Here is a 24,128-nt window from a genome sequence, read left to right as displayed (position 1 = left end):
ATCTCACCTCTCTTTCAGGTTATATGCAATCATAGTTGTCTGAATATCTTTTATTTTAATTGAGCAATCAATATAACAATGCTATATAACATCTTCGTATGACTAATAAGCATAATGGACTACCGGGTTGAATGTGCTTCAGACAGCCTGTAGTTCAGGGGTCCTCATTCTTACCCAGAAAGGGCCGGTGTGGGTGCAGGCTTTCATTCCAACCAAGCAGCTACACACCCGATTCTACTAATCAAGGTCCTTAGCAGAGACTCTAGTGGTTGGTTAGTAGAATCAGGTGCGTAACTGCTTGGTTGGAATGAAAGGGCTGGTGCGGGCGCAGGCTTTCTGGATAAGACTGGGGACCCCCTGCTGTAGTTTAAAGTGGGGTCACGTGTGTGTGTGCGCGCGTGTGTGTGTGTGATGTCACGAAAGCGTGTGCTGGTAGCTCAGTGTGTGCGACCCGTACCCTGCATCATGCTGCGGTAGGCGGTGTCGGTGATGGCGTAGATGTGGGGCGGCATCTCGTGGCGCTTCTTGCCCTTGTACATCTCCACGATCTCCTCCGAGTAGATGGGCAGGTACTTATAGGGGTTGATCACCACGCAGAAGAGCCCAGAGTACGTCTAAAGACAGAGGAGCAACGGTCCTGTTTCAGACTTCTCTGAGAAGGTCCCACTTTACACCTTTACACTCCAAGGCACAACTCGGATCAAGGGTGTGGACTAGAGGAACTTCATGAAATAAAGACAGTACTTATAATTGAACCCACTCCCATGCATGCATGTTTCATTTATACTACCCTCTTCCATCCTCCTGGAGAAGAACTCCATGGATTAACCTGAGGCTGTTTTAGGGTCTGTTTTTTTTCCCCTCAATGGGCAGGTTCAGATGTCCTACAGCAACAGGAAACGTCATGCCCGTCTTGCGTGCAAGCTTGTTGTGGTTGGACTGGTGGTTTTGTTGTGAGCAGCTATGTGGTAATGAAGAACAGAGTGTGCAAACACGAGACCGGATTCCTTAGACTTCATCGACCCAAAGAACGCTGAGTTTTAGGCCTTCCATGTTTAATTAGAAGAAAGAAAAAAAAAATACAAGTTTGTGACTGCAGCAACTGCAGAAATCGCATTACGTCTTCCGTAAAATAGCATGGTGCACTTTCTTTTTTTTTTACTTTCCAGACTAAAGGCCCGGTTTGAGTGTTGAAAGATTCAGCAACTATTCGCGTGATAAAAGGAGAACACACACACCACTGCTGAGAGAATGGGGGTGGAAGGGAAGGGAGTATTTGTTAAGCCTTGCTCTGCCCATCGATTTCAACAATCAAAATCAACTTCCTCCATGTGGGCTTCTCTTTTTAGGCCAGTCACTCAAACGCAGGCAGCACACAACAGCAGTAGGAGTGAGAGAGCCGTGGAGAGCGATCCAGTCACGTCTTCCCCCTTCCGCCCTTCATCCCCAAGCTTCGGCTTCCAAGAGCTGTACGCCATCGACTCTCGTCATTCCTCTCTCCCAGTTTGAGCCATTTTGACTTTGATCAATGCCTCAGCTAGCTCCCGGCTATGGGCAGGCAAGCTGTGTTGACATAACAGAGTCACTGTAATTAGCTGCCAAATTATTCCCAGTACTGGCCAGGGGAATACGACCATATTGTTACTGCCTTAATCGTTAATGGCATGATTCACGTTCCGCGTGCATTTTGTTCTGGCTACGCCATTTAGTCTGCGAGAGTCCCAAGGGATTATCAAAGCCCCCCCATTTCCACCACTCACCCCCCTGAGGGTGGACAGTGTTCCCTGAAATTTCCTGTTTACAACAACACTGAACAACAAACAGATGTGAATTGGAGGGACAACAGATAGATCTTTGATATATCCATAGCTACATAGGTACAATAAATGTTTTCTGGAATAACTTCAAATATGCTAGAAAACGAGCCATTTCAAGCTCATCTACGAATAGTGCAGTTAGATGTGTCCATCTGAACACAGGGCTACCCACCAGATTTTCAGAAAGAACCCTTTCAGAAGAGACCTCTGCACTAATGAGACTTCCACAGGCCACAGGGGAAACCACAGTTACACTATTGGGTCACGTTAACACCGCTTCGCCAGTCACTCCGGTGAAACTCACGTAGATGAGGCCGGAGTAGTAGCGGTCCTTCAGGTTGTGCAGGACCGAGGCCTCGTTCAGGCAGGTGAGCTCGGCCATGTCCTCCACCTTGCTGAACTTGGGCGGGTTCATCTTCTGGATGTCGTCCTTGTTGACCTTCACCTTCTTGCCGGAGTCGGCCAGCTCCACCAGGCACTCCTCGCCCGTCTCCTCCTTGAGGGAGCCCGCCTCGAACCCCAGGCGCTCGGAGGGGACCCACACCAGCTTTTTGGAGGCCCAGTCGGCCTGGGCCAGGGGGTCGCTGACGAGGTTGCGGTCGCCATAGAGAAACTTGTCTGCCTCCGACATGGTTTCTGTGGGGTCAGAGATAAACGGTCCATCAGGAAAAAAGAATTTGAAAGATCTTCATTGTTTCGGTTAGGAGAGTTCCAAAACAAACAAGACTAGCATCTCATCAATCACCAATGTTTTTGTATTGATCCTAACAGACACAAAGCATTACAGATTTAAATGGTTTTTTCAGCTTTCAAGAAAAAGGCTATACAAATTGGGCACTGCACAGCAAGGGGGAGTGTTTAGTTGGCTGTACCAGGCCTACAGCATGTAAATTACCCTTACAAGGTCAATCTGTTCAGCCGGCACTTTTCCTTGAGTTTTAACATAGCAGCAACCCTGACTGCCTTAATAGGTCAGCTAAGGCATGAATACAGAGACTTTAAAATGTGAACCAAAACCTCAATGGGCTGTAGGCTTGGCACCAATCGATTGGAACATAAATTAAAGTGCGACTCGAGTCTCGAGATCAGCACCAGGCATAATTTTGTCATCACACAGAATCCTGAAACATACAGTGCTGTAAAAAAGTGTTTTTGTGCTGTGCTTTTAATTTTAGAGAGGCGATAGCTAACGGCTAAAAACATGCCTAAAAAAGGAGTGGTATTGAACGTCCTCAGAAGTAAAAAATGAACGGCGGGTCACAGACTGTTCTCGGAACACGTGCTTTTAAACTATTTGCCCTTTTTAAAAAATGAAATTTCAAGCTGCTGCTTCTGGTTGTTGGTCTGTGCACAGTGATGCTGGCAGGCTGGGGTCTGGCCTCCACGCAACCACTGCCCAGCTCAGAATGTTTGTGGGTTTAAAACCTGCTGGTTTTCTGCAGATCACCTGTGCCTAGTTTTGTAGCCTTGATCGGCCCCCCCTCCCCCCCCCCCCCGCTAACCACCCACAACATGTTGTGCATTTGTCCCAATTTGCCACAGTGACAAGTTTTTCCGTTTTAAATGGTCGTACTGAAATGTGTTGAGAATAGTACTGAAATGTGTTGAGAACAGACAATGTGTGAAGTCTCCCTGGTCTTAAGGTCTGAATTTTTTTCAGAATAAAGACTCAGGAAATGGTGCCCTTCGTACAACAGTCGGTGACATAGAATACATGGGTTAATTTTCCAATTGTCTAATCAACATAGCCTACCTCAGTACAAAAACCTTGTCTACACACCATTACCAATATACACTTTTCTTACACGTATCTTACAGGGCAGGGGAAAAACCCACATCCCACCACTTCAACACAAAGTCATTATTTACAAAGTTTGTCCTTGAAAGTTCAGATGCTTTTCAGTGTTTAACCCTGATGTGGAGAGTCTAGCAGGGACAGGAATGTCTATGTGGTAGAGATTCATAACAAACAAACAAGATACTCAACACAGGCTGCTTCTCTTCTGCTGCTTTTGAGTGCCTCCGGTACTGTCCGCACACGGACACGTTCTCACACACACACACGCACATGCTCTCTCACTCACACTCACACAGAATACTGTAAAATAGACCAGAATGAGGAAGACATGAAAACAGGAGAGGGTTAACAGAAGAAAGTGTCCCACTGGCCTGGACACCACGGTACATTAGCAGAGCACTGAGAGAGATGCAAAATACTGAAATGTGCCATTCTTCCCGACCCCTCCACCCAGCCCAGCCCAGCCCACCTCCGTGACCTCTACAGGTGACTTCCATCTCTACAGTCCCCCCCTCCCGCCTTCAGCCTCTCGAAACCCTGCGCGCCCTTGTGATAGATTGCAGGTCGCCAAAGTTACCCCCTGCACTGCAGGTCCCCACTGCCCCCTCCATCTGACTTTCTGTCCATCTCTCCATCTTTCCCCCTGCGGAGCACCCCCCTCTGTTTATCCAGTCTGCAAGGGTCACATTCCTCCCATGCCCACTCATTATCTGAGAATTCCACAAATTTCTCTTCCCCCCCCCCCCCCCCTTCTCTCACAGGGCCTGTCTGGTCTCTGCCCCTCCCCATATCTTTTGTTCCCACCTATCTTCCAGTTTACCCCACACCCCACCCTACCCTCCCCTCCCCTCCCCTCCTCCCCGCTTCACCCTTAGGGGTTTACAGACACTCTCTAAAAACCCATGTTAAAAAATAGTCTCTCACACACACACACACACACAAATCGCAGTAAGGTACAGTCAGACACGTGGGTGACATGCAGTCTATAAGGGGCCTGCAGCTATAACCCAGGAGACGCAGGGACACGCAGACCATCCTCCTTTTTTTTTGATTCAGAGCCCAAACCTGAGCAGCGGGGGCGGAATGCAGGGACAGGTCTGGACAGGGAACACAGAGGCACACAGATATTTCATTACGCGCCGCACCCTGCGCAGACACACGACGCCGCGCCTCCCAGAAAGAAAGCGTGCCACGGCCTTTTTCTTTTTTTTTCTTCTTTTTTTTGTTTTTAAAGAACTGCCTCAAAGCGGCTTCGCCCGACAAACACACACGAAACAAAGAAAATCGATGCGCAGTACGACGCGCAACACCGAATTAGAAATCAGAAAAAAGTCAGACGGCACATGCAGTGCATGCTGTGCGAGACAAGCTCATGCGAGTTTGAGTAATGGATCAGGAAGAGTACAACCACACAATAAAAATACAATTGCCACTAAAATTGGAGATAAAACACTATTAACACTAGAAGAGGTGTACTAAATATCTAACTCCCCTACCGAAGGTACATTTGGTCAATAAAGTTCAATTTAAGCAATATTTAACTTGCTCATTAAAAAAAATTAAGCAAGGGTACTCTGATTAGTGCAATCGTGCTTTGAGAAATTAATACTTCATGCAATTCAACCATTCAAAAAAGGGGGTAAAAGAGCACCATTAGCCTAAATCACCACACTGGGGGTGTAATCTGTGACCCTCCTTGGTCCGCGAACAAACTGCAGAAGGTGAACAAAAATAAACAAGACGGAAAAAAGGAATATTCAAATGCAGGAGGCGCCGATTCTGCTAAGAGTTCGAATACAAGGGGAAAACTCCGAACATGTCCCTGGTTCTACAATCGACCTTAAGTTTCGATTATTGCAGGCCCACATGATTCCAACCTGCAGAAACTGAGACGAAGCACGGCGACAGACGCTAGAGCAACTCAGAGCGCCGACGTTCTGCTCCCCACCTGTAGGGGGCGCCAGTCTAAAGCCTCCAGACAGCAGAACCAGAAGATGATACCCCTGTAGCCAAAGGTAGGATCAGAGCACAGTGCAAACCGCACAGACACTGAACAACCCCACCAAGACAAACCACCATTAGACTGCCCCCCTCTCCCCTCCCCTCCCCTCTCCTCAATCCAGCTGAGAGTACCCCCCCCCCCCTCCACCGACCCCACTGCTCTCCCTAACCTTGTGTCCCCACGCTCATTCCACCCAGTCTCTCTCTCTTTCACCTCCCTCACTCCCTCCCTCTCTCTTTTCCCAGTGACATATCCTTCTTCCCTCAACCTTTCCCTTTGCGTTGAAAAAATCAGCACAGAGAGAGAGAGAGAGAGAGAGCGATGACAGAGGGAGGATGAAGAGATAGAGACAGATGACACCTCTCTGTCGAAGATCATTATGTGCTCAGACACTCCTGATTATAGAAAAGAGGGGGAGGTGGAGAAAAAGAGTATAAAATTATGCTTTTATAAAATTTTTATTTTTTTATTTTAAAAGGGAGAAGTGATATCTGTGACCTTGCCTGCTCTTAGCAGGGCTGCCCCCTTCAACACCAAGGCAGCCAATGGGAAAGGGCCTCGGGTTCAGCATGATCTTCTGTTGAGAAGTCCCTAAGCGCACACACTCCGAGAATCATCTTCCTCATCATAGCCAAGCCCCTCAGACTCCTCTTCCAACTGCACTTCTAATTTTACTCCGCCCTCTCCACTCATTTTTTTTAAATATTAAAATTAGTAATGAAATTATTCAGAATCTTTACTAATGCAAAAGAAAAAACAACAAATGGAGTTGAAGAGGGAGAAGTGACTGAGAAGATGTATAGTAAAACTTTCAGTGTCGAGCAGCATCCAGAAGTAAAAAAATACACTAAACAAACGTGTAATAAAATCATACCTGAACAATGAGACACTCGCATACAAGTGCATCATACTGATTGCCTTCATGGTTTCAGTTCACCTACAAGTCTGTGAGAGCAGTTTCTGACCAGCTCAAAATCGCTAACGGGTTTCAACCGCACATGTTCACTTGTTGTAAAGCGCTTTGAATGCGGGAAAAGCACTATATGAATAAGCTGCATTATTTCCATCAACAATTCTAGCAGGGTGAACCAGACGGAAATGAACAAAACTGTGCAATCGCATAACGTGATTGAATACACAAAATGCAGCGAAATGGAAAAAGATTTTTTTTTTTTTTTGGTAACCAAACAGGAATTGTTCGGTGGTGTGGAAGCCTCGTTTGCATGCAGAAGCAGAACAGCGCGCGACCACAAGCGTACGCAATTTCAGCGCCGGCTTGCTGGTGGGCAAGGTTTCGGCAGCCTTTCGACAGGAAGTTACACCATCACGCCGGGTCTTTCGGCACTTGGTCCTCGGTGCCAGTTAGCCGCCCTCGGTAACGACGAAACGTGCCACGCGAGACAAGACAGAGGGGGGTCTTGCACACCGGCCAAAGTCGCAAAGCAGCCCTGAATGACAACGAGAACAGGCGGGAGGCGTAGAAGGAGGACAAGGCACTCAAGTTCAAGGGGGGCTAATGGGACGGAGCTCAGGTCCCACTGCGAGAGGTTCCCTTTTTGTGACGCACCTGTCAGTTGCCAGACTGACAGGAGCTTCCTGAAATTGTAACATTTATTCACAGAAGTGCAGGTAAGCACAGCGCAGAGTGGGCAGTGCTGTGCTGGAGGGAGATTGGGGGGGAGGGGGGGGGGGGAGATAAGGGGGGGGGAGGGTAGGAGACAGAGCAAGGAAAGGACTGAGGAGAGAACAAAACACACTGACAAAATGAGAAAATAAAGATGCGGTCCTAGACACAGACACAGAGAGATTGTATTACAAGTGTCTGCCACAGCACAGCAAGACAGCCACGCCAAGTTAAACCACTTTGAATGAACTGAAATTCACTTGGATGCCTGGATCTGAAAAAAACCAAATACATTTTGTAATGACTAAGCTTGGAAATTACAGGGCTTCAACTAATATCCTGTGTAATTTCAATTCATTCCGTCCTTCCGTTAATAACACAAAGCTAATCACAATTGAGCTTTGGTTGTATGGTTCATATTCTGCAGGCATTACTCAGACAGCCACACGGCCCATATATAAGCACATCCATGCATAATGCAAGCAAAAAAAAAGCTTTCAATTTGGGTGGTCGTATTAACCGCAGCTGCTCAATACCAACTATGGTCTACGGATTAGGAAATCAAGAACAGGGAAATTCCGTTCATTTCTTCATCCAGTCATCCATCCTGACTCGTCAGGTACGTGGGAGGCACGCATTTCTCCAAAACCGCCTTCTCATTGCAGCACTCATGGCTGCCTCCTGAATCCTCCTCTCGGCTCTGCTCTGTGCTCGTCTCGTCACCCTGGATGAGTCGAGATGATTCATTCGACCCCCTGGGCTCGACAGCGTGGTTAATGAAGCAAATCGCCGGATTTCAGAGCTTCGCTAATGTTTTCCATACCAGGTGCAACCGGCCCAGACGCCCAGGTGGTGGTTGTAGCCCCTGCTGCAGTCATGGAAACGGTCCGTAGCTGGGCGTGTGCACACTGCCTCCACCCATCAGTCTAGTAATTAATTAATATTGTGCGTGTGGTACAGGGTCTTGCTCTGCCTGAATTGGGTCACATTATTCTACCAGGGGTGATTTGCTAGGAAGCACAGCGCGGCAGAGACAGCCAGAGGGAAACACTTCCTGTCAATCACCAGGCCCGACAGCCAATCACCAGGCCCGACAGCCAATCATCAGGCCCGACAACCAATCAACAGGCCCGACAGTCAGTCTCAGTTACTGCTCTTCTGACTGACGGGCCCAAACTGGACTTCCAGCATTTGTAATTCGGATTGGTCACAAAATTGAGTATTTAAGGCAATGCAATCAAATCACTTGAATTAAATCTTGCAGTAGCAAAAGACTTCTTATCTTGTCCCTGACAACAAAAACAGACAGGCCATTAGCTGTGTTAGATAATTAAAGCTGTGAAATAGTACGAGTTCACCCACAATCTCTCCGTACCGATGTACAAGATGTTCAGGGGTTTGTGCTTCAACAGGCCCTATTAGTACAAGTGGCATCAGAAAGCGTGGTGCAAGATTTAACCAAACTGATCCTCTCTCACACAGGCATGCATGCGCATGCACACACGCACTCTCTCACACACACAGACACACACACACACACACACACACTCTCTCTCTCTCTCATACACACACACACACATCTATGTATAAACTCCGATTAGTCTTGTGGGCGGTATGCAGACAGAACGCAGACATGTCATATAGGCTGATTTGCCCTCCAGCCCTAATTGACAATGGTTTGTGTAAACTGCAGCTGCATTCACAGCCCTGAAGTGTAGATTCGCTGCCTTTAATTTGAGGTTTTCAAACTGTTTGTTTTTTGTTTTTTTTTGTTCCTCAGAGGAAGAAAACAATGTGACATGTTTGCTTGGCTCATCACAATACCTCCAACACAGAACGCATCTGTGGTTTGCATTTGCATGGTGACGCACAGCCAGCACAAGCCACGAGAAGCTCAGCTGCTTGTTCGTACGTCCAGACACGTTATACGACATGCATTTCCCTCAAAGACCAGCAGACCTCAAATAACTCCAGCAGCCTGGATAGCCAAGCTAGATGTATTTCAAGGGGGATAAAAACAATGTGTCCTAGGACAAATGTTCCTGATCAGCACACAGAAATGACATTTTGGCTTAAGACACCGGTCTCACAAAGCAACGGGACACAATTAAACCGGGTGATGTGTGGTTACAAAAAGCAGCAACCGGAGGAACACGAAAGTCGGTGTGCACGTTCTCACACACTGCAGGTAACCATGTCCCCCGGGCTGGGCAAAATCAGGGCGTGGGCACGTTCTCACCTTGCTTCCTGCAAAGGCAGAGCCGACATTGCCTAATCCCGAACGACGCAAGCACCAAACTATAAGAATTACAACACCGTCCGTCTGGCCTGCAGAGGCTCTGTTCTCAGTACTCGGGTCAACCACACAAAAAAAGGACAAAACACGGAAGAACTGCGAAAAAAAATTCAGAACAGACTCGAGCTCGTTTTGCATTTTTGATCAGTGCTGTACGAGTTCCCCTATTTGATGAAAAACTGTGTTACCAAAAGTCTAACAAGTTTACACTGTCTTGAGGTCTGTACAGGTTTTAAGGTATTTTGCAATACCACAATGATATGGAAGGTTGTTTTTTTTTGGGCCACACTTATGAAGAGCCACCACAGCACATTACATAAACTTAGTACAGAAGTGTTCTACTCCTGTGTGTGTGTGTGTGTGTCCATGCATAACTGTAACTCTGAAATCAGCTGAACTCTGAATAAGAATGCTGTACAAAAACATTTACATTTTCACATTGTTTGACAAAAAGGCTGAACATGCCTGAATGCGTTTTCACTGAAGCCAGCGTTTAATGACTTATTTAGGGAAATGGTTTTAAGGGAAATGTACGTTGTATAACGTGTAAGCTTACCTTCCTGGAATAAGGGAAAAAAAGCAATGGCACCAAATGGACCAAAAGGCACTCGATCGCTTTATAAAGTGGACGGAACTGATAAATAGAATAATAAAGAACCTGTGCTATTACGGGCATAGTTTTAAAACAAGTTCGTGCATTTAGCGGGTCTGCCTGCCGCGACGTAAAGCTGCCGATCAGCCTGCAGCAAAGCTACGCGGGGGACGCTGGAAACCGATGTACAATTTGATAAAGTAGTGCCGGGGGGGAGACAGGAGGCAGCAATTAATGCAATAACCACAGTGTCCGTATTTGTGGTACGGTAGTGACGGGATGCATTGCACACGTGCACTAATGGACTCGGACACAATGTTTGAAACGGAGGCGAAACATGTTCAATTACTCCGCGGTTCTCTCCTGCCCATTGAAAACCAAAGTCCGCAGTAAGCGCCACCCTCACTTTATGCGAATCATTTTCCTATGTCAAGGTTCAACGGATCAAATGCTATTTCCAATTTTCTACGACAAAGCACGCAAAAGACTAGATAAAACCCAATCAGGCACCTAGGCACGAAGTTGTTCGGCTATATACTTCAGAATATTTAATTGGGTGATTAAAAAAGCGATTTCATCTCCGCTATTGAGCTCGGTTGAAGTTTGATTAAATACCCGTTAACATGGTTTCTGGTTCACGTAAGGGCGACGAGACTGGCGGACGGACAGACGCGAGGAGGGGGTGGGGGGCAGAGACAGGTTGCAAAGCCCAAAAAGCTTACCTGTGGTTCAGTGGCAGACGCTAACTTGGGGCAGAATCGGTGGCTCGTTCGGTGTCCGTGCTGCAACAAAATACGCTCCCTTTCCGAAGACTGCAGTCTCTGAAGGGGCTCAGATAAACTACCTTCTTATCCTTTTCACCTTCTACCCTCTACTACACCGCTCTTCTTTTTTCCTTTTCTCCCTCCCTCGCAATAAATCTTCTCGGGACGCCCAGCACTTACCCGGGTGTGGTCGGAGTGGGCGGGGCTTACAAGAGTTCGCCACTGCCTACTTTGTCCATTTTCAGACTAGTAATTTTGAGACTGAGTAGTGGTCGGCCAATGACGGAAGAAGTATGTAAATTGAAAATAGCTGAGGTAAGTGGAGCAGCATAGGTGAGGCGGCGATCAACTTCATGAAATGAGGTATGAGGTTTCATTACCTTATAAGTCGCACTTAAGGCCAGTAACGTCATACGGGTCCTAGGCAATATGAGATAACGCAAAGATCGTACAGATGGTGGGAACAGTCGCCATTGATTTATCTGTGCAGAGGCAGCAATAAGTCTAGGGTGCGTAAAAACTAAGATGATGGCTCAGAGAGAGAGAGAGGGAGAGAGGAAGAGAGAGAGAGAGCGAAAGAGAGAGAGAGAGAGAGTTGTGGGATAAGCAGAGAGGGTGTCAGTGTGCATTGGAATGCAAGACTGTGTCTGTACCTGTCCACGCTGTGATTTTCCACTGGTGGAAGGCAACGGGGGTGCTGGTTAGGGAGACGGGGGGCAAAGAACAGGCATGCAGGAGGAGACGAAAAACTAGCTGAACACCTGGGCTTCGTACCCTACGCTAGCCTGCAGAGATTAAGGAGAGCACGGCAGAAGGTTCTGGAAAAAAATATACCACAGGGAAAGGCGATGAAACCGAGGGAGAGGAAAGGAGTTTCGGAGATCTGAAATAATCGAATCCCTCTGACTTCTCTTTCTCAGTCATCCTGTTCTCTCAGGGGGCCGACACCGTCCATAGGACACCTAATGGGTGCTTTAAACCCAAAACAGATGTGTCCTCTAATGCCCAACAGCACATACTCTCAATACCTGACAGGCCAATGTGCATTCTGTACAGCCATATGCCATAAATATTCTGAAACTTCTGAAAACCGATTGCGTAATTACAGTTTCAATGTCGAAAAAAAACATATGTTGAAAAATACATATTCGCCACTGCGGTTACTCAATACGTTTTATTCTTCATGTTCTTTGACAAAAAAAAAAAAAAACAAACAAAAAAAAGTTCGATGTTAGTTAGTTTGATGTGTCAATATCAGAGTAAGGTCACTTACTCACTGTCTGAACAGTGCCAGATGCTGAGAGAGGCGATCGGGGGTTCTTTGGACTAAACTCTGCTCAGAGGCTCAGTCACATACTGACCCAGAAAAAAAAGACCATTCAAGAACGCGTACAAAAGAATGTCGTCACAAAAGGTGAACATTCAACACCTTTTTTATTCTTCGGCTGAGGCACAGGGTGTGCCCATAATCGCAGAACATGAAATCAGTATCCCGTCTAAAAAGAGTGTACCAAAGGGGGGAAAAGCAGGGTGTATTTTTAAAACATTTGTGCCTGCATTGGCAAGTATACTTGTACTGTACGCATCAGAACTAGCCGTCACAGCAAATCCTGGTTTGTGCCGCTTAACACAAGGAAGTGCATTTTAAACACTCAACAACTCTCTCTATTACCCACACGCACACACAGGACACACACGCGCAAATACGCGCACGCACACACACACACACACACACAAACCACATGTAACTGAAGGTATATACAGATCAATACATACATGCACAATACTCTTATTTTTTATTTTTTTGCAAAGTATTGCATGACAACTGTTACTAAAGTATTCTTCTATGTGACAACCAAACACAAACTTACTATTAACAGAGCAGGAAAGATATGAACAGGTTGAGGGGGGGAAATTGAATTCTCCAAGTGTTCAACAGTGGCTTCCCTTGTCTTTTCTTCCTTATATGGTAGTGTAAGTGCAAAAGAGTGAAAGAGAGGAAGAAAGAGGTGGAGTCAATTGTTGTAGCGGAAGGAGTGTAGGTTTTCATCTCCAACCTCTCTTGTACTCCATCCTCCTCCCCCTCCCACCTCCCCAACTCCAATCTAAAAGATGAGTAGTTAAAGTGAACGGGGGGGGGGAGGGTGGAAAAGGTAGCAGGTTTACCTGTTGGAACAAGACTAGATTGTGTCAAGGGATAGAGAGAGAGAGAGGGAGAAAGCAGGATGCTTCTGTCAAAATAAATCATCCCACAGGTCCTGCACTAATATTCAGAAGCTTTTCTGTACAAACATTCTACAATTATTAAGATTAATGCTTGAAGAGTCTTGAGGGGAAAAAAAACAAAACATTTTCTGTATGTATAATAATCCCTGTAGATTTCTAGTAACACCAGTTGGCAGAAAATAAAAGTAGCATTTCATTTCAAAAGCAGATTTGTACATTCCCCCAATGCCATGCTCTTAAAACCAGATTCACAGGGAGTGAGTGCCCTGAATTAGGACTTTAGAACATTGGCTTCCTGTAGGAACTGGGAAGCGGATTTCTTGTTCGTCGAGGGCGAGCAATTATGGTTATCGTAAAAGATGTTCCGATAGCAGTCCCACTTGCGCAGTCAAGAATTTGGGCAAACATCAGAGAGCTTTCATATCAAACCGGGGAAGTCACTTGAAAAACTGAAATTAGAGAGAGAGAGAGAGAAAGGAAAGAGAGAGGGGAAAGAAGGGGAGCAAGGCCACGAGGAGTGGCAGTTGGGGGGGATGGGGGGGAAAGGGGGGACGGGGGGGGCGTCACACAGACGCAGCAGCACTGAACATCGAAGCGTGGGCATGTTTCAACGCCACTCGTCGATGAGATCGAGCAAAGGCGAGAGGGTGAGTCATGCTACCAGAGAGCGTGAAAGTAGAGAATGGGTACCCTCAGTCATCTGATATTCTCAAATTTCACAAGGTTTTATTATTATTATTATTATTATTATTATTATTATTATTTAACTCGTATTTATTTGCAAAGAGCCTGAAGTTTTGTTACGCTTTCCCTCCCTGAAAGAGGATTTAATCTTCCTCTGCTTACCTGTCCCACATGCCGAGGGCCTTGATCTCATTCGCACCCTCTGTAGTGCACTCATCAGTGTGCACCACCACGCCACAGGGCCATTGCGGGGCAAATACTTCCTCTTCACTCCTCTCCTCTCATTCATAACAAGCACCAATTCATCATAATAAAAGAGCAGAAATACCCACCTTCATTTTCTTCGTTAAATTCACTTATGAAATTTATTAGACTTTAAAAAAAAAAAAAAAACATTTCAAACCTGCAACATTTCTTCAGTGTGACAGATTTCATAATCATAAAAGACAAAGAAACAAATTCACACTGAAGTGGCAGAAATACACACTCCACACTCACATTATTAACTGCCTACACAGCCTGGATTAAATCAACATTCGTACATGATTTATACAGACACAGTTTGGGACGTTTGGTGGTCAAAACTGATTTGGCAAAAGTGTATGAATAAAAAAGAGGTCCTTTTAGCTGCAACTTTTTTTGAGTTTTTGATATGAAGACAAATTTTGATTTCATCCAGGCCTAAGAATAGCAGTACCAAGAAAAATGTTGGTTTTGTATTAGGTTCGCACTACCCCACGGCCAAGATGGGAAATGGCTGCCCTCTTGTGGTTGAAGGGGGGAAAAACAGGAAAGAAATACGGTCCAGCACATTACATTAGTGTGGAATGTGTAGGTGTCCAGAACACTACAGTGCAGTATTCCACAGCCGCCCAGTGTTACATACCACAATACAGTGGCTTCAACTGTTTTATCATTGTCAAAAAGCAATGTTACCAGTGTATTATATATTTGTAACCTTTAATGTATCATTCAAAAAGACTGGAAAAAAAAATCTCACATCCCTGGACAACCACACTGAGACAGTTGAAGAAAAAAAACAGATTGTGTGGAAGGGGTAAGAAAGGCTCAGTAGTCAGAATCAACCAAAGACCAATGGGAATCAGAGGATTGAAAGGGGGCGGTGCCAGGCCAGGGTGCTTGGGATATGATTGGATGAGGTGGGACAGGTAGGAGAATATCTCCGTTTCACTACCCAGTGAGCTTGCCCACAAAGGAGTCTATCTGGTCTTCATCTTTGATGCCCACAAACCGGTCAATGATGTGACCGTCCCGCATGGCGATCACGGTGGGGACGGCAGACACCTAGAGGCAGGGGAAGGGGAACAATCAACGGTGAACTTTCACTCAAATAACCGCAGACCTTTAATTTTACTCCGAATACAAAATTACCACACCTATCGCCAGGCCTCTCTCACCGCTGTAATGTCCACAGTCACGTTTGGGGGATCGCATACCCCTGCTATCAATTGGGGGGGGGGGGGGGAGCACAGACAAAGACGTGCTCTTCTCTGTGAGCGATGGGACACAGCCAGCCCAGACTGCTGCTCCCTCTCTGGTTGATGCTACCACTGTTTAGTCATCACCTTGTCCCATCACTTACTCAGGTACTGACACAGTCCACATTCACTATCCGAGTGTGGGGTCCGTCCACACACTGGTGCCTTAACAGGACAAGGTACCCAAGGCACCCAACACACCCCTCCACTCCCCCCCCCCCCCCAATCAACAGTTTGCTGAATGATCAGGAGCAATTAACATTCACTCACACATTTTAAATGCATGTTATAAGGCTCAAAGGTCTACAAACATGAATCCTCATGTAAACATTACTAAGAATGACAACTAAAAAAATTATTTTCTTCTCACCTCATACTCAATGGCCAGATCGGTGTGCTCATCGATATCAACCTTTGCCATGGTAACACGACCCTGCTGCTTAGCAACTGCCTTCTCCAACCTTGGCCCCAGGATCTTACAAGGCCCACACCAGCTATGAGAAACAAACACAGAGTTGGTAATGTGAACCTTTCATATAAAACCATTCCTGACACTGTGTGGAAAAAATACACATAAGTGTGGACTCTAGTATTGTAACAAGCCACTGCTGGATACATATCCATCTGTAATGGAAAAACACTCAGTGCTGTCCTATTGAAAACACAAAACATGTACACTGACCACTGACCTTACAGGACAGCGGGGCCCTGGCAGTAAAATGGCTGTCGCTGTAAATATCAGAGTGAAGTGCGTGGAGATTCAGTGCACTATATTACATGCGTGTCCTCTTTGGTGTCACTGGACCTTTGTGTTTCCTGGGCCCGGTCATGTTACAGTTCAATTTCTCTGAACATCAACGGTGTGATATAAATGTTCACAGGCACTCTGGAAGTACACTGTAGTCCATACACAGAACACAGTCTCCTGGAGTCTCTTTGTAGTGTTGATACTAGGGCAGCACAGAGTGTTTTTTTGTTTACAGTATAGATGGAAATGAATCTTTGTGCACCCTACGCTGATATGGACAGTGACAGCCATTTTACTGCCAGGGGCACCGCTGTTCTCTAAGGTCAGTTGTCAGGGTAAATGTTCTATGTTTGTTAATAGGGCAGCACTGAGTGTTTTTCCATTATAGATGGATATGTATCCAGTGGTGGCTCGTTACTGAAGTGTGGACTCTAGTACTGTAACAAGCCACTGCTGTGAACATCACATTACATTACATTTATTTAGCAGATGCTTATATCCAAAGCGACGTACAAAAGTGCATATCATGGTCATTGGACAACTACAAAACACAGGTTCAATAAAGGCACAATACTCATTTCGTACAGCTATTTATAGCCAAGAACACACAGTTCAGTTCATGCAGAGAACATTATTCTGACCTAACTTATGCCAAGCCAAACTAGGGAGAAGAACGAGCAACAATATTAGGACAAATACAAATTACAAAAAGTGCTGGAATGGGGGAACATGTAACATGAGTGTCATGAAAGGGGGGGGGGGGGGGGGGGGGTTTTAAAGTGAAATGATTCACAGAGTGGTGGCAGTTAGTCCAGATATAGTCTGAAGAGGTGCGTCTTCAGACCAGGGAGGAACATTCATAACCATGCCCAGGAATGCAAGGGCCAGTGACACCAAAGAGGACACGCATGTAATATAGTCCACTGAATCTTCACGCATGCCACTCTGATATGGACAGCTACAGCCATTTTACTGCCAGGTGCTCGCTGTCCTGTAAGGTCAGTGGTCAGGGTTTATGTTCTGTGCTATGAACAAAATTCTTAATTCATATGATTGCATGTTCTGGTTTGCAAACATGTTTTACTCCATCTCTCAGGGATCTGCAGAAGCATTTCAAAACTGTATTGCCGTCTAAAGTGTTAAAGTATTTCAAATAAGCCTTTGACCAAGGTCTATATTTGCTCACTTGTTTAGAAACAAATGTGTACGTCATAAAATGGTTGCTCTAAGTCTCCCAGTCTGTCTGTCCTCCTGTCCCTACAGTGTAGACCATATAGGAGAGATCACACTGTCTGTACTGAAGGCTTTAAAATGGAGAGAGCATACGTGACAAATTTACCCGTAGGAAGCTTGCATGCACATTGCCAACTAGTATTTTTCCTATGAAACGGTGGGTGTTGTGTGAATCCGAGTCTTACTTCGCGTGGAAGTCCACCAGTACGGGCAGGTCGCTGTTGATAACCCTCTCTGTGAAGTCGTCTCCGTCTTGCACATTAAAGGACACGCGGAGGGCGGGGCTGAGGGACAGGGAGCGGCACGGGGACAGCGAGGGAGACGGTGCCGGCCGGCATGGTGGGCTGGCAGGACCGCAGGAAGAGGTGAAGGCAGATGTGGAGACGGGGAAGCAGCGACGTCCTTTAACTGACGAAGCCCAAACCCTGCGTACTAACTGTCTGTAAGCCATCTGAAGATAACAGGAGAAGAGAGGAACATTACAAAAACACTCTCAGACAAATATCAAGCATGATATCGTGTAGTCCGTTTCAAATTGGTTTAACAAGACACCGCTAGTATTATTATATTATTAGTTATAATTTATTAGTCCAAAGTTGTACATCACACCAATGTACAGAAACATTCCACCACACAGAATGAAATTCAAGTGCTGCGCAGCTGTCTTGGTCACCAGCCCATTGCGAGCAATTAAGGTGGCCCGCCCGCTGTTACGTATAGGTAACTTGTTATTCGACTTTTCCGTCCTTCAGTACGTCGCACACAATCAAATTCTTGCCAATTACATCAACCGGAAAACTTTTTTGTGTCAGTACCTGTTGTATCAAGACAAAAAAACATTTTCACAAGGCTATAATAAACACTAAATTCCTTACCGAGTTGTGCGCTGACAGCTAACGTGAATCTGTGGTGTTCCCCGGACCACTTTTTTTCTGAACTACTTCCGCCTGTGCTTACTTAACGAAAGAACAACCATAGAGATGTACCGTATCACATATTCTTTTGCTAAGATTGAATGGCGCCGGTCTTCCTAGAAGCGAGGGAACTGCAGTTAATTTATCAGAAAGTATGGTTTTTTTTGCTGTGATATGAAAACATCTGAATACTTCAATGTCAAGGCACAATCAAAACACGCAACAAAAGATAATCTTGCTGCGTGCCATTTTTTTGACGTTCACAAAAGTCAGCATATGCTCAATTCGACGACACATATTCATGGTCTCAGGGTGGTGACACTTTGGTCAGCCATTTTCCTTTAAGAATAAATGAATATGTTCGATTTTGGTTCGTGTATTATATTCTGTGGACTCATCATACTTTTCCAATGTGTCTGATACCTTCCATTTATTTAACATGGTACATTGGCCATTGTTTCAGAATTTGCCCACTTATGCAGAAACACAACTCATACAGCTGTAGATCCTGTGTTTTTACTGTTTTAAAAGGAAGTCATAATTTCGCTCCATCACTAAATACATAAGTATAGGAAGTACTGTGGCTCATGAGCTGTGCATATTGTTTTGTGAGCTGCTCATATTGCTATTGCCCTGCAGCAGTATGTGATTTGTGACCTGTCCAGAGATAGGCTCCACCCCCGTGTGACACCGACCAGGAGTGAATGGTTTAGCAAATGAATGGATGGATGGACCTACTGCTGCACATACCTCAATCATTTCATTTAGACATCTTGTGAATTGTGGATATTTTACATATGGGATTATGTACATTTTAGTTACCTTACCCATTACTCCATCTATCAGACTCTACTGAAGGACAATATTGAATCTGTATCTACTTTTATACATCATGGACTACAGCATTTAAATTACATCACATTAATTTGGCAGGCACTCTTATCAAGAGTGACTTATTATACAGGAAAACAGAAATGCATTCACCGGATTAATATGAACAATAGTGCCGCATCTGGCCAGCAAGTACAATTTCTAAATACATTCAGACTGCATCCATTAGAGTAACCATAAAAATCATCTGAAACCATGGAAAATACTGTTCCCCAAATCAGTGCACAAGTAGGTCTATTGGGCGGGGATTGGAGGGCAGCATTAGCCTAGCGCTATGAACAATCACATCTGGTCACGAGGTCACTGCCAGCGTCTTGTGTGTGTTAGACGGTCATTTGGCCAGCTTAGAGAGCTTGATCTGAAACGGTGACTGTATGGCAGTGGAATCAGAGAAAATGTGCTCTTAAATCATGGAGCTTTTTGGATTGCAGTGGGCGTAGTAACTTTGGGTATTACAGATTTTATACAGTTCTTGAGTACAATTTTGGGATCCGTATTTCTTCTGATAGCTTAGGTGCATACCAGAACCGCTGCTAAAAGACTGAGAGAAAAAAAAGCTTGTCTCCTTTACTCCAGACCCCACAAGCCACCACTGGAGGGGAACCAAGCCGCCATCTGAAAAGATTAGTGTTCAGTATGTGTTGAAATGTAATTGAAATATAGCCGATGGTTCTGCTGTCCTGACCTCTTCGGGAGCTACGTTCTGCCACTGTGGGGCCAGTTCAGAGAGGCATCACGACTGGGGAAAGTGACCACACAGGGAGGGGAGAGGGCAGAGGCTGTACGCATTGTTTAATTTGGTTTGGTTTATTTATTTTAAAAGGAGGGCAGACTGCTCTTGTGTATTTTTAACTTATTCAGACAGGGAAAAAGCGGAGAAGGGTTTCTGGGGAAGACTGAAATGACTTAACCGCCACATCTAGGAAGTGAAATACACTTTATTTATTTGCTAAGACATTGTTGTCTGTCCACTTTAGATTGCTTCTTTTCTATTATATTTACTATCTATTGAGTTATGCCCAATTGAAATACTTGGCATTACTAGTCAATATATTGGCTCTTTCCATTTGCCTATCTCATACGGTGTTGTGTGACTCAAATTGTGAATAATTGTTAAGTCAGTATTCAGAGAGGAATCACGTGTTTAGTGGAAACAATATAGTGACACCTGCAGCCAGTATGCAACAGGTTAGATCTTCTTTTGTACCAAGCTGGTCTGCATTACTCACAGTGTACCAGCAGAGGGGGCTCTTGCTTACTTCGTCTTCGCCTGCACAGTGGTGCACTCTGTTCATTTGCAGTGTTGACCTGGTGTCTGATTCATTACTTAAGTGGCCAGTGGTCACTCACAGCTTGTTTAGGAGAATTTACAGTGGCGTTGTTGATGTTTGCTATTTCAACTGAAAAAAGTTTCCAACTGAATTTGCCCCACCCCCCCCACACCTAGTCCGTAGCCCCCCTCCCCCAGCAGAAAAACAACAACACCGGAAATTACCTGGATATTTGGGATATTTCGCAGAGTCCCGGTGGACAGATGGGCAAAGAGAGAGAACAGGGGTGTTCTGTTTCCTGAGGTACACACTAACCCACAGTGTGAGGATAGCAGAGAGTGTGTGGAAAAAGTGGTGGTGGTGGTGCTGGCGGTGTTTTGCCGGTGATGGCGGTGGGCCTGTCAGTCAACCCCAAGGCTCTTATAATGTGCTGTGGCCTCGTGTAAACTGGCCTGAGCGCTGGCCTCCACCTCCCACGTCCGTAGCGTCCGTGGTCCCCCGTCATGTAGCCGGGGACGATGTGAGAAACAGATATGCTCAACCTGCTGAGACTTGATTCACGTTCTTTCTCTGCACAGGAAATTCAGTCTTTTCATTAAAAAAAAAAAAAAAAAAAAAAAACTTTTTGATGTATATAAGAACTGGTAATTCATATATATATAATTCCTAAAAGTGCAGACTGCTAGGTTTTAATGTAAATTTGACACTAATTTCATGATGTCTGAAAACCACATAAGTGAGTTAGTTGCTCCAGACATAATTTCTGGCACATGGTCATCACTAGTGCCTTGCATTACAGCACCTAGCATGTACCACTGAACCCCTCGCCCACAGCACCCCCAGACCCATGTGTCTGTGTTTGGGAAGTCAACACTGGAGTTCCTGTCCTTGGTTAAAAATAACTGGGGATTCAAATTCCACTCTCCCTCTCTTTTTCTCCCAATCACACTCACAATCTCTCTCTCTCTCTCTCTCTCTTCACTTTCTCTGACTGTTTTTCTTCCTCTTTTCTTCTATGTCTTTCTTTTCTTCTATTTTGGAACGAGTTGTACCCTACCCAGTCTCCCTTCACTTCTTCCCATTGCGGTCTGTCAGCCGAAGGATTTTGACGATTTTGTAATTCAGCGCAATCAAGTCCCGATGTGCCGTTAGTGTACAGTTGCAGGCAGCCCGTCTTTAGATGTGCTAAACCGCGATTCTAATTTACGCATCTGTCTCGCTGTTTTTGCGTGATAGTGCATGAGTGTTTGCATGTGAACGCGCACAGATTGTATTAGAGCGTGGGAGGGTTCCTCCTGAACACTGTCAGCACCTCAAAGGTGTGTGTGTGTGGTTGAGCAGATGTGCCGTCAAATCACTCCTCCCCTTGAACAAATAAACTCACAGCCTCATAACACCTGTTCTTCTTTACTGGTCTCTCTCTCTCTCTCTCTCCTCTCTCTCTCCCTCCCTCCCTCTCTCTCTGTCTCTCTTTCTGTCCCTCTGTCTCTCATTCTCTCTCTCTCTTCTCTCTCTCTATGTACTTATTGATGCCCAGCCTTTTCTTCTTATCAGTGGCTGTTGTCCAGACTTGTCTGACCTCTGTGGTTATTGCTATTCTGCTTCAGGCTAGCTAGTTGGTGTGCTAGCTAATATTAGATGGTTCAAGAATTGTAACAATAACATCATATTAGCAGTTTTATAGCAAACTCAAAGTGTATGAATTTGTGGTTGGGGTCTTAAAATCAATAGTTTGACTATAAAAACCATTTATGGTTAAACTACTGATGAAGATGAAATTAACCAGAAGGCACCACAAATGTTGTTCAAGTTCACTGCACATGAATTGCAAAGGTGCAATTAACCCAAGAACAAAGCAGGTTGTTTTATTCTCCTGTCGTGGCACTTCGACAGCAATTATTGACAGCAATTACTTTCTGTCCCATTCAGGAGCAAAGACAAATGGAACTACAATTACATGTTTGGCAGCCAATCTGCGAAAAGCAGGCAAGCTGGGCAGGTGAAACCAGAACTCAGGGTAGACCTCAGATAAACCAACAATGAGGAATGCAAACAGGCCAAATAATACGGTGAGATAGGAGCAATAATAGTCAACCATGTGACCAAGCACGAGGGAGGCTGGGAAGGACGTGTAGCTACGTCTCAGAAACTCTGCTGTTACGTCTGTAACTGTCAGGCAACTCTCAGAGGTGCTGCACATCTGCATGGGCGTTGCAAAGTGCTTGCAAGTGCCGCTTTGCATGAATTCAGTCAAGAGAGCAGAAACACACCAGTGCTGCTCTATTTTATCATTACACTTGATAATGCATAACGCATTTGTAGATGATGCTGGTTTTTGAAAATAATTTAAAATGTGATTGACCAGTGCGCCTGTGCTGCATGCCCAAGGTCAATAAGGATGCGACACAAACGTGTGAGTAGCTATATCGTAATACAGTCATCGCCACGTATAGCATTACTCGACTGCTTTTGTTTCCTGATCATCCGTCCTGAGCATCTGGTTCCCGTCAGGTATTACAGTGGAAGGGAAACGCCTGAGGGAATGAGGAATGAGTCATAACCTGGGTGAGTGTCAGTCTCCACCACAGCGCACCTGTCTGGGAGCCATTTTGAAGCCGCGCCAGAACGCCAGTGGTATTCTGTCCGCCACATTCTGTCTGTCAGACGAGCCCAAAGTTCATCTGAGGTCCTGACTTACTGCGGTCACTACAATTCCCGAAAGGGCACCTGCAGAATGAGTGGGAGTGTTAGCTCCAGTGTCCCGGTCAAGTGCCCAAACGGGTCCTCTGCATTCTTCACTTGCCCCCCCCCCCCCCCCCCCAAAAACAAATTTATAATAATGATTGATGAAAATTACTCATTTGTCTGTTATAAGACAAAACTGCATCTGGGAGTGACGTGATCAATGACCATGTGGAATACGTGAAAATGTACTGTGGAGTCAGGCTGTGTGTCTGTGTGTAGAAAGATGTTCGTGTGGACTGTGAAGTTCACTTTTATGTGATACGGAATAGAGATGGTCGCTATGTGCTTATACTGTCAGCGTGTATATTCGTGGCATGCAGTACCTGTACCTGTACCTGTACCTGTATCTGTATTCACCTGTATCTGTATCTGTATTCACGCTTGTGCGCATGTACATGGATATTTGTGGACATATATCTGTGTGAGTGGACCATGCTTAAGTCACTTTTCCACCGCCTGGTACCGGCTCAACTCAACTCGACTCTACTCAACTTTTTTGGTTTTCCATCGGGCAAAAGTTGTGGATAGTACCTGGTACCTGGTACTTTTTTTGGTATCACCTTCATCGAGGTTCCAAGCTTCATCTGAGGTGATACCAAGAGGTGACGTGAAAACACTGCAGACCACGGTTTGGTCAGAGAGAATCGTCACTAGAATCGTCGCCTTTGAGCAACCAGTCATCTTGTTGTCTGAGCTCTGATGTAGGATTTCCCAAACTCTCCTGTTTTTTTCAGCTGTCTTTTGTCTTGCTGCCCTCAGCCTCTTCTGAAACAAAATTTGTCTCCTTGCTGTGACAAACAGCCACATACCGAGAATCAAGAACACCATCCCTTCAATATCCTCCATTGTTCCTGTGTGTGTCGCATCAAAGATGGCGTCACGGCAGTTTCGTGCTGCATCGCTATGACGACCAGCTACGTTGACGGCAGTACTATCTGCAGTGGAAATCAAAGTACCTGGTACCAAAAGCGAGTAGAGTCGAGTTGAGCTGGTACCATGCGGTGAAAAAGCGGCTGTATACCTA

The 24,128-nt window shown here is 45.5% G+C and overlaps 2 protein-coding genes across 4 annotated transcripts in view; both read right to left on the bottom strand.

Moving 5' to 3' along the window:
- LOC118219843 (myosin-9-like) overlaps positions 1–11,059 on the bottom strand; it is a 32,196-nt gene extending 21,137 nt beyond the window's left edge. For both annotated transcript variants that reach the window (XM_035403301.1, XM_035403302.1), the window contains exons 1-3: positions 10,852–11,059; positions 2,122–2,453; positions 458–614 (exon numbers count right to left, since the gene is read on the bottom strand). In XM_035403301.1, the coding sequence (XP_035259192.1) occupies positions 458–614; positions 2,122–2,448 (484 nt within the window). In that variant the 5' untranslated portion in view covers positions 2,449–2,453; positions 10,852–11,059. The remainder of the gene's footprint in view (positions 1–457; positions 615–2,121; positions 2,454–10,851) is intronic.
- Positions 11,060–14,136: 3,077 nt separating this feature from the next.
- Positions 14,137–18,237, bottom strand: LOC118219479 (thioredoxin, mitochondrial-like). Of its 2 annotated transcripts, none has more exons than XM_035402655.1 (4): positions 17,893–17,911; positions 17,469–17,734; positions 15,673–15,796; positions 14,137–15,108 (listed from the first exon to the last, which is right to left on the bottom strand). In XM_035402655.1, exons 2-4 carry the CDS (start codon positions 17,732–17,734, stop codon positions 14,995–14,997), a joined length of 504 nt encoding a protein of 167 aa, XP_035258546.1. In that variant the 5' UTR covers positions 17,893–17,911; the 3' UTR covers positions 14,137–14,994. The 2 variants fall into 2 exon arrangements, with proteins under 2 accessions (XP_035258546.1, XP_035258545.1); XM_035402654.1 differs by lacking the exon at positions 17,893–17,911 and adding an exon at positions 18,159–18,237 and having other exon boundaries at positions 14,141–15,108.
- Positions 18,238–24,128: the final 5,891 nt, after the last annotated feature.

The sequence above is a fragment of the Anguilla anguilla genome, chromosome 2 (assembly GCF_013347855.1).
Source record: "Anguilla anguilla isolate fAngAng1 chromosome 2, fAngAng1.pri, whole genome shotgun sequence".
NCBI lineage: Eukaryota > Metazoa > Chordata > Actinopteri > Anguilliformes > Anguillidae > Anguilla > Anguilla anguilla.
The sequence above is the reverse complement of the archived record's forward strand: the minus strand, read 5'-3'. Positions and strand labels throughout refer to the sequence as shown.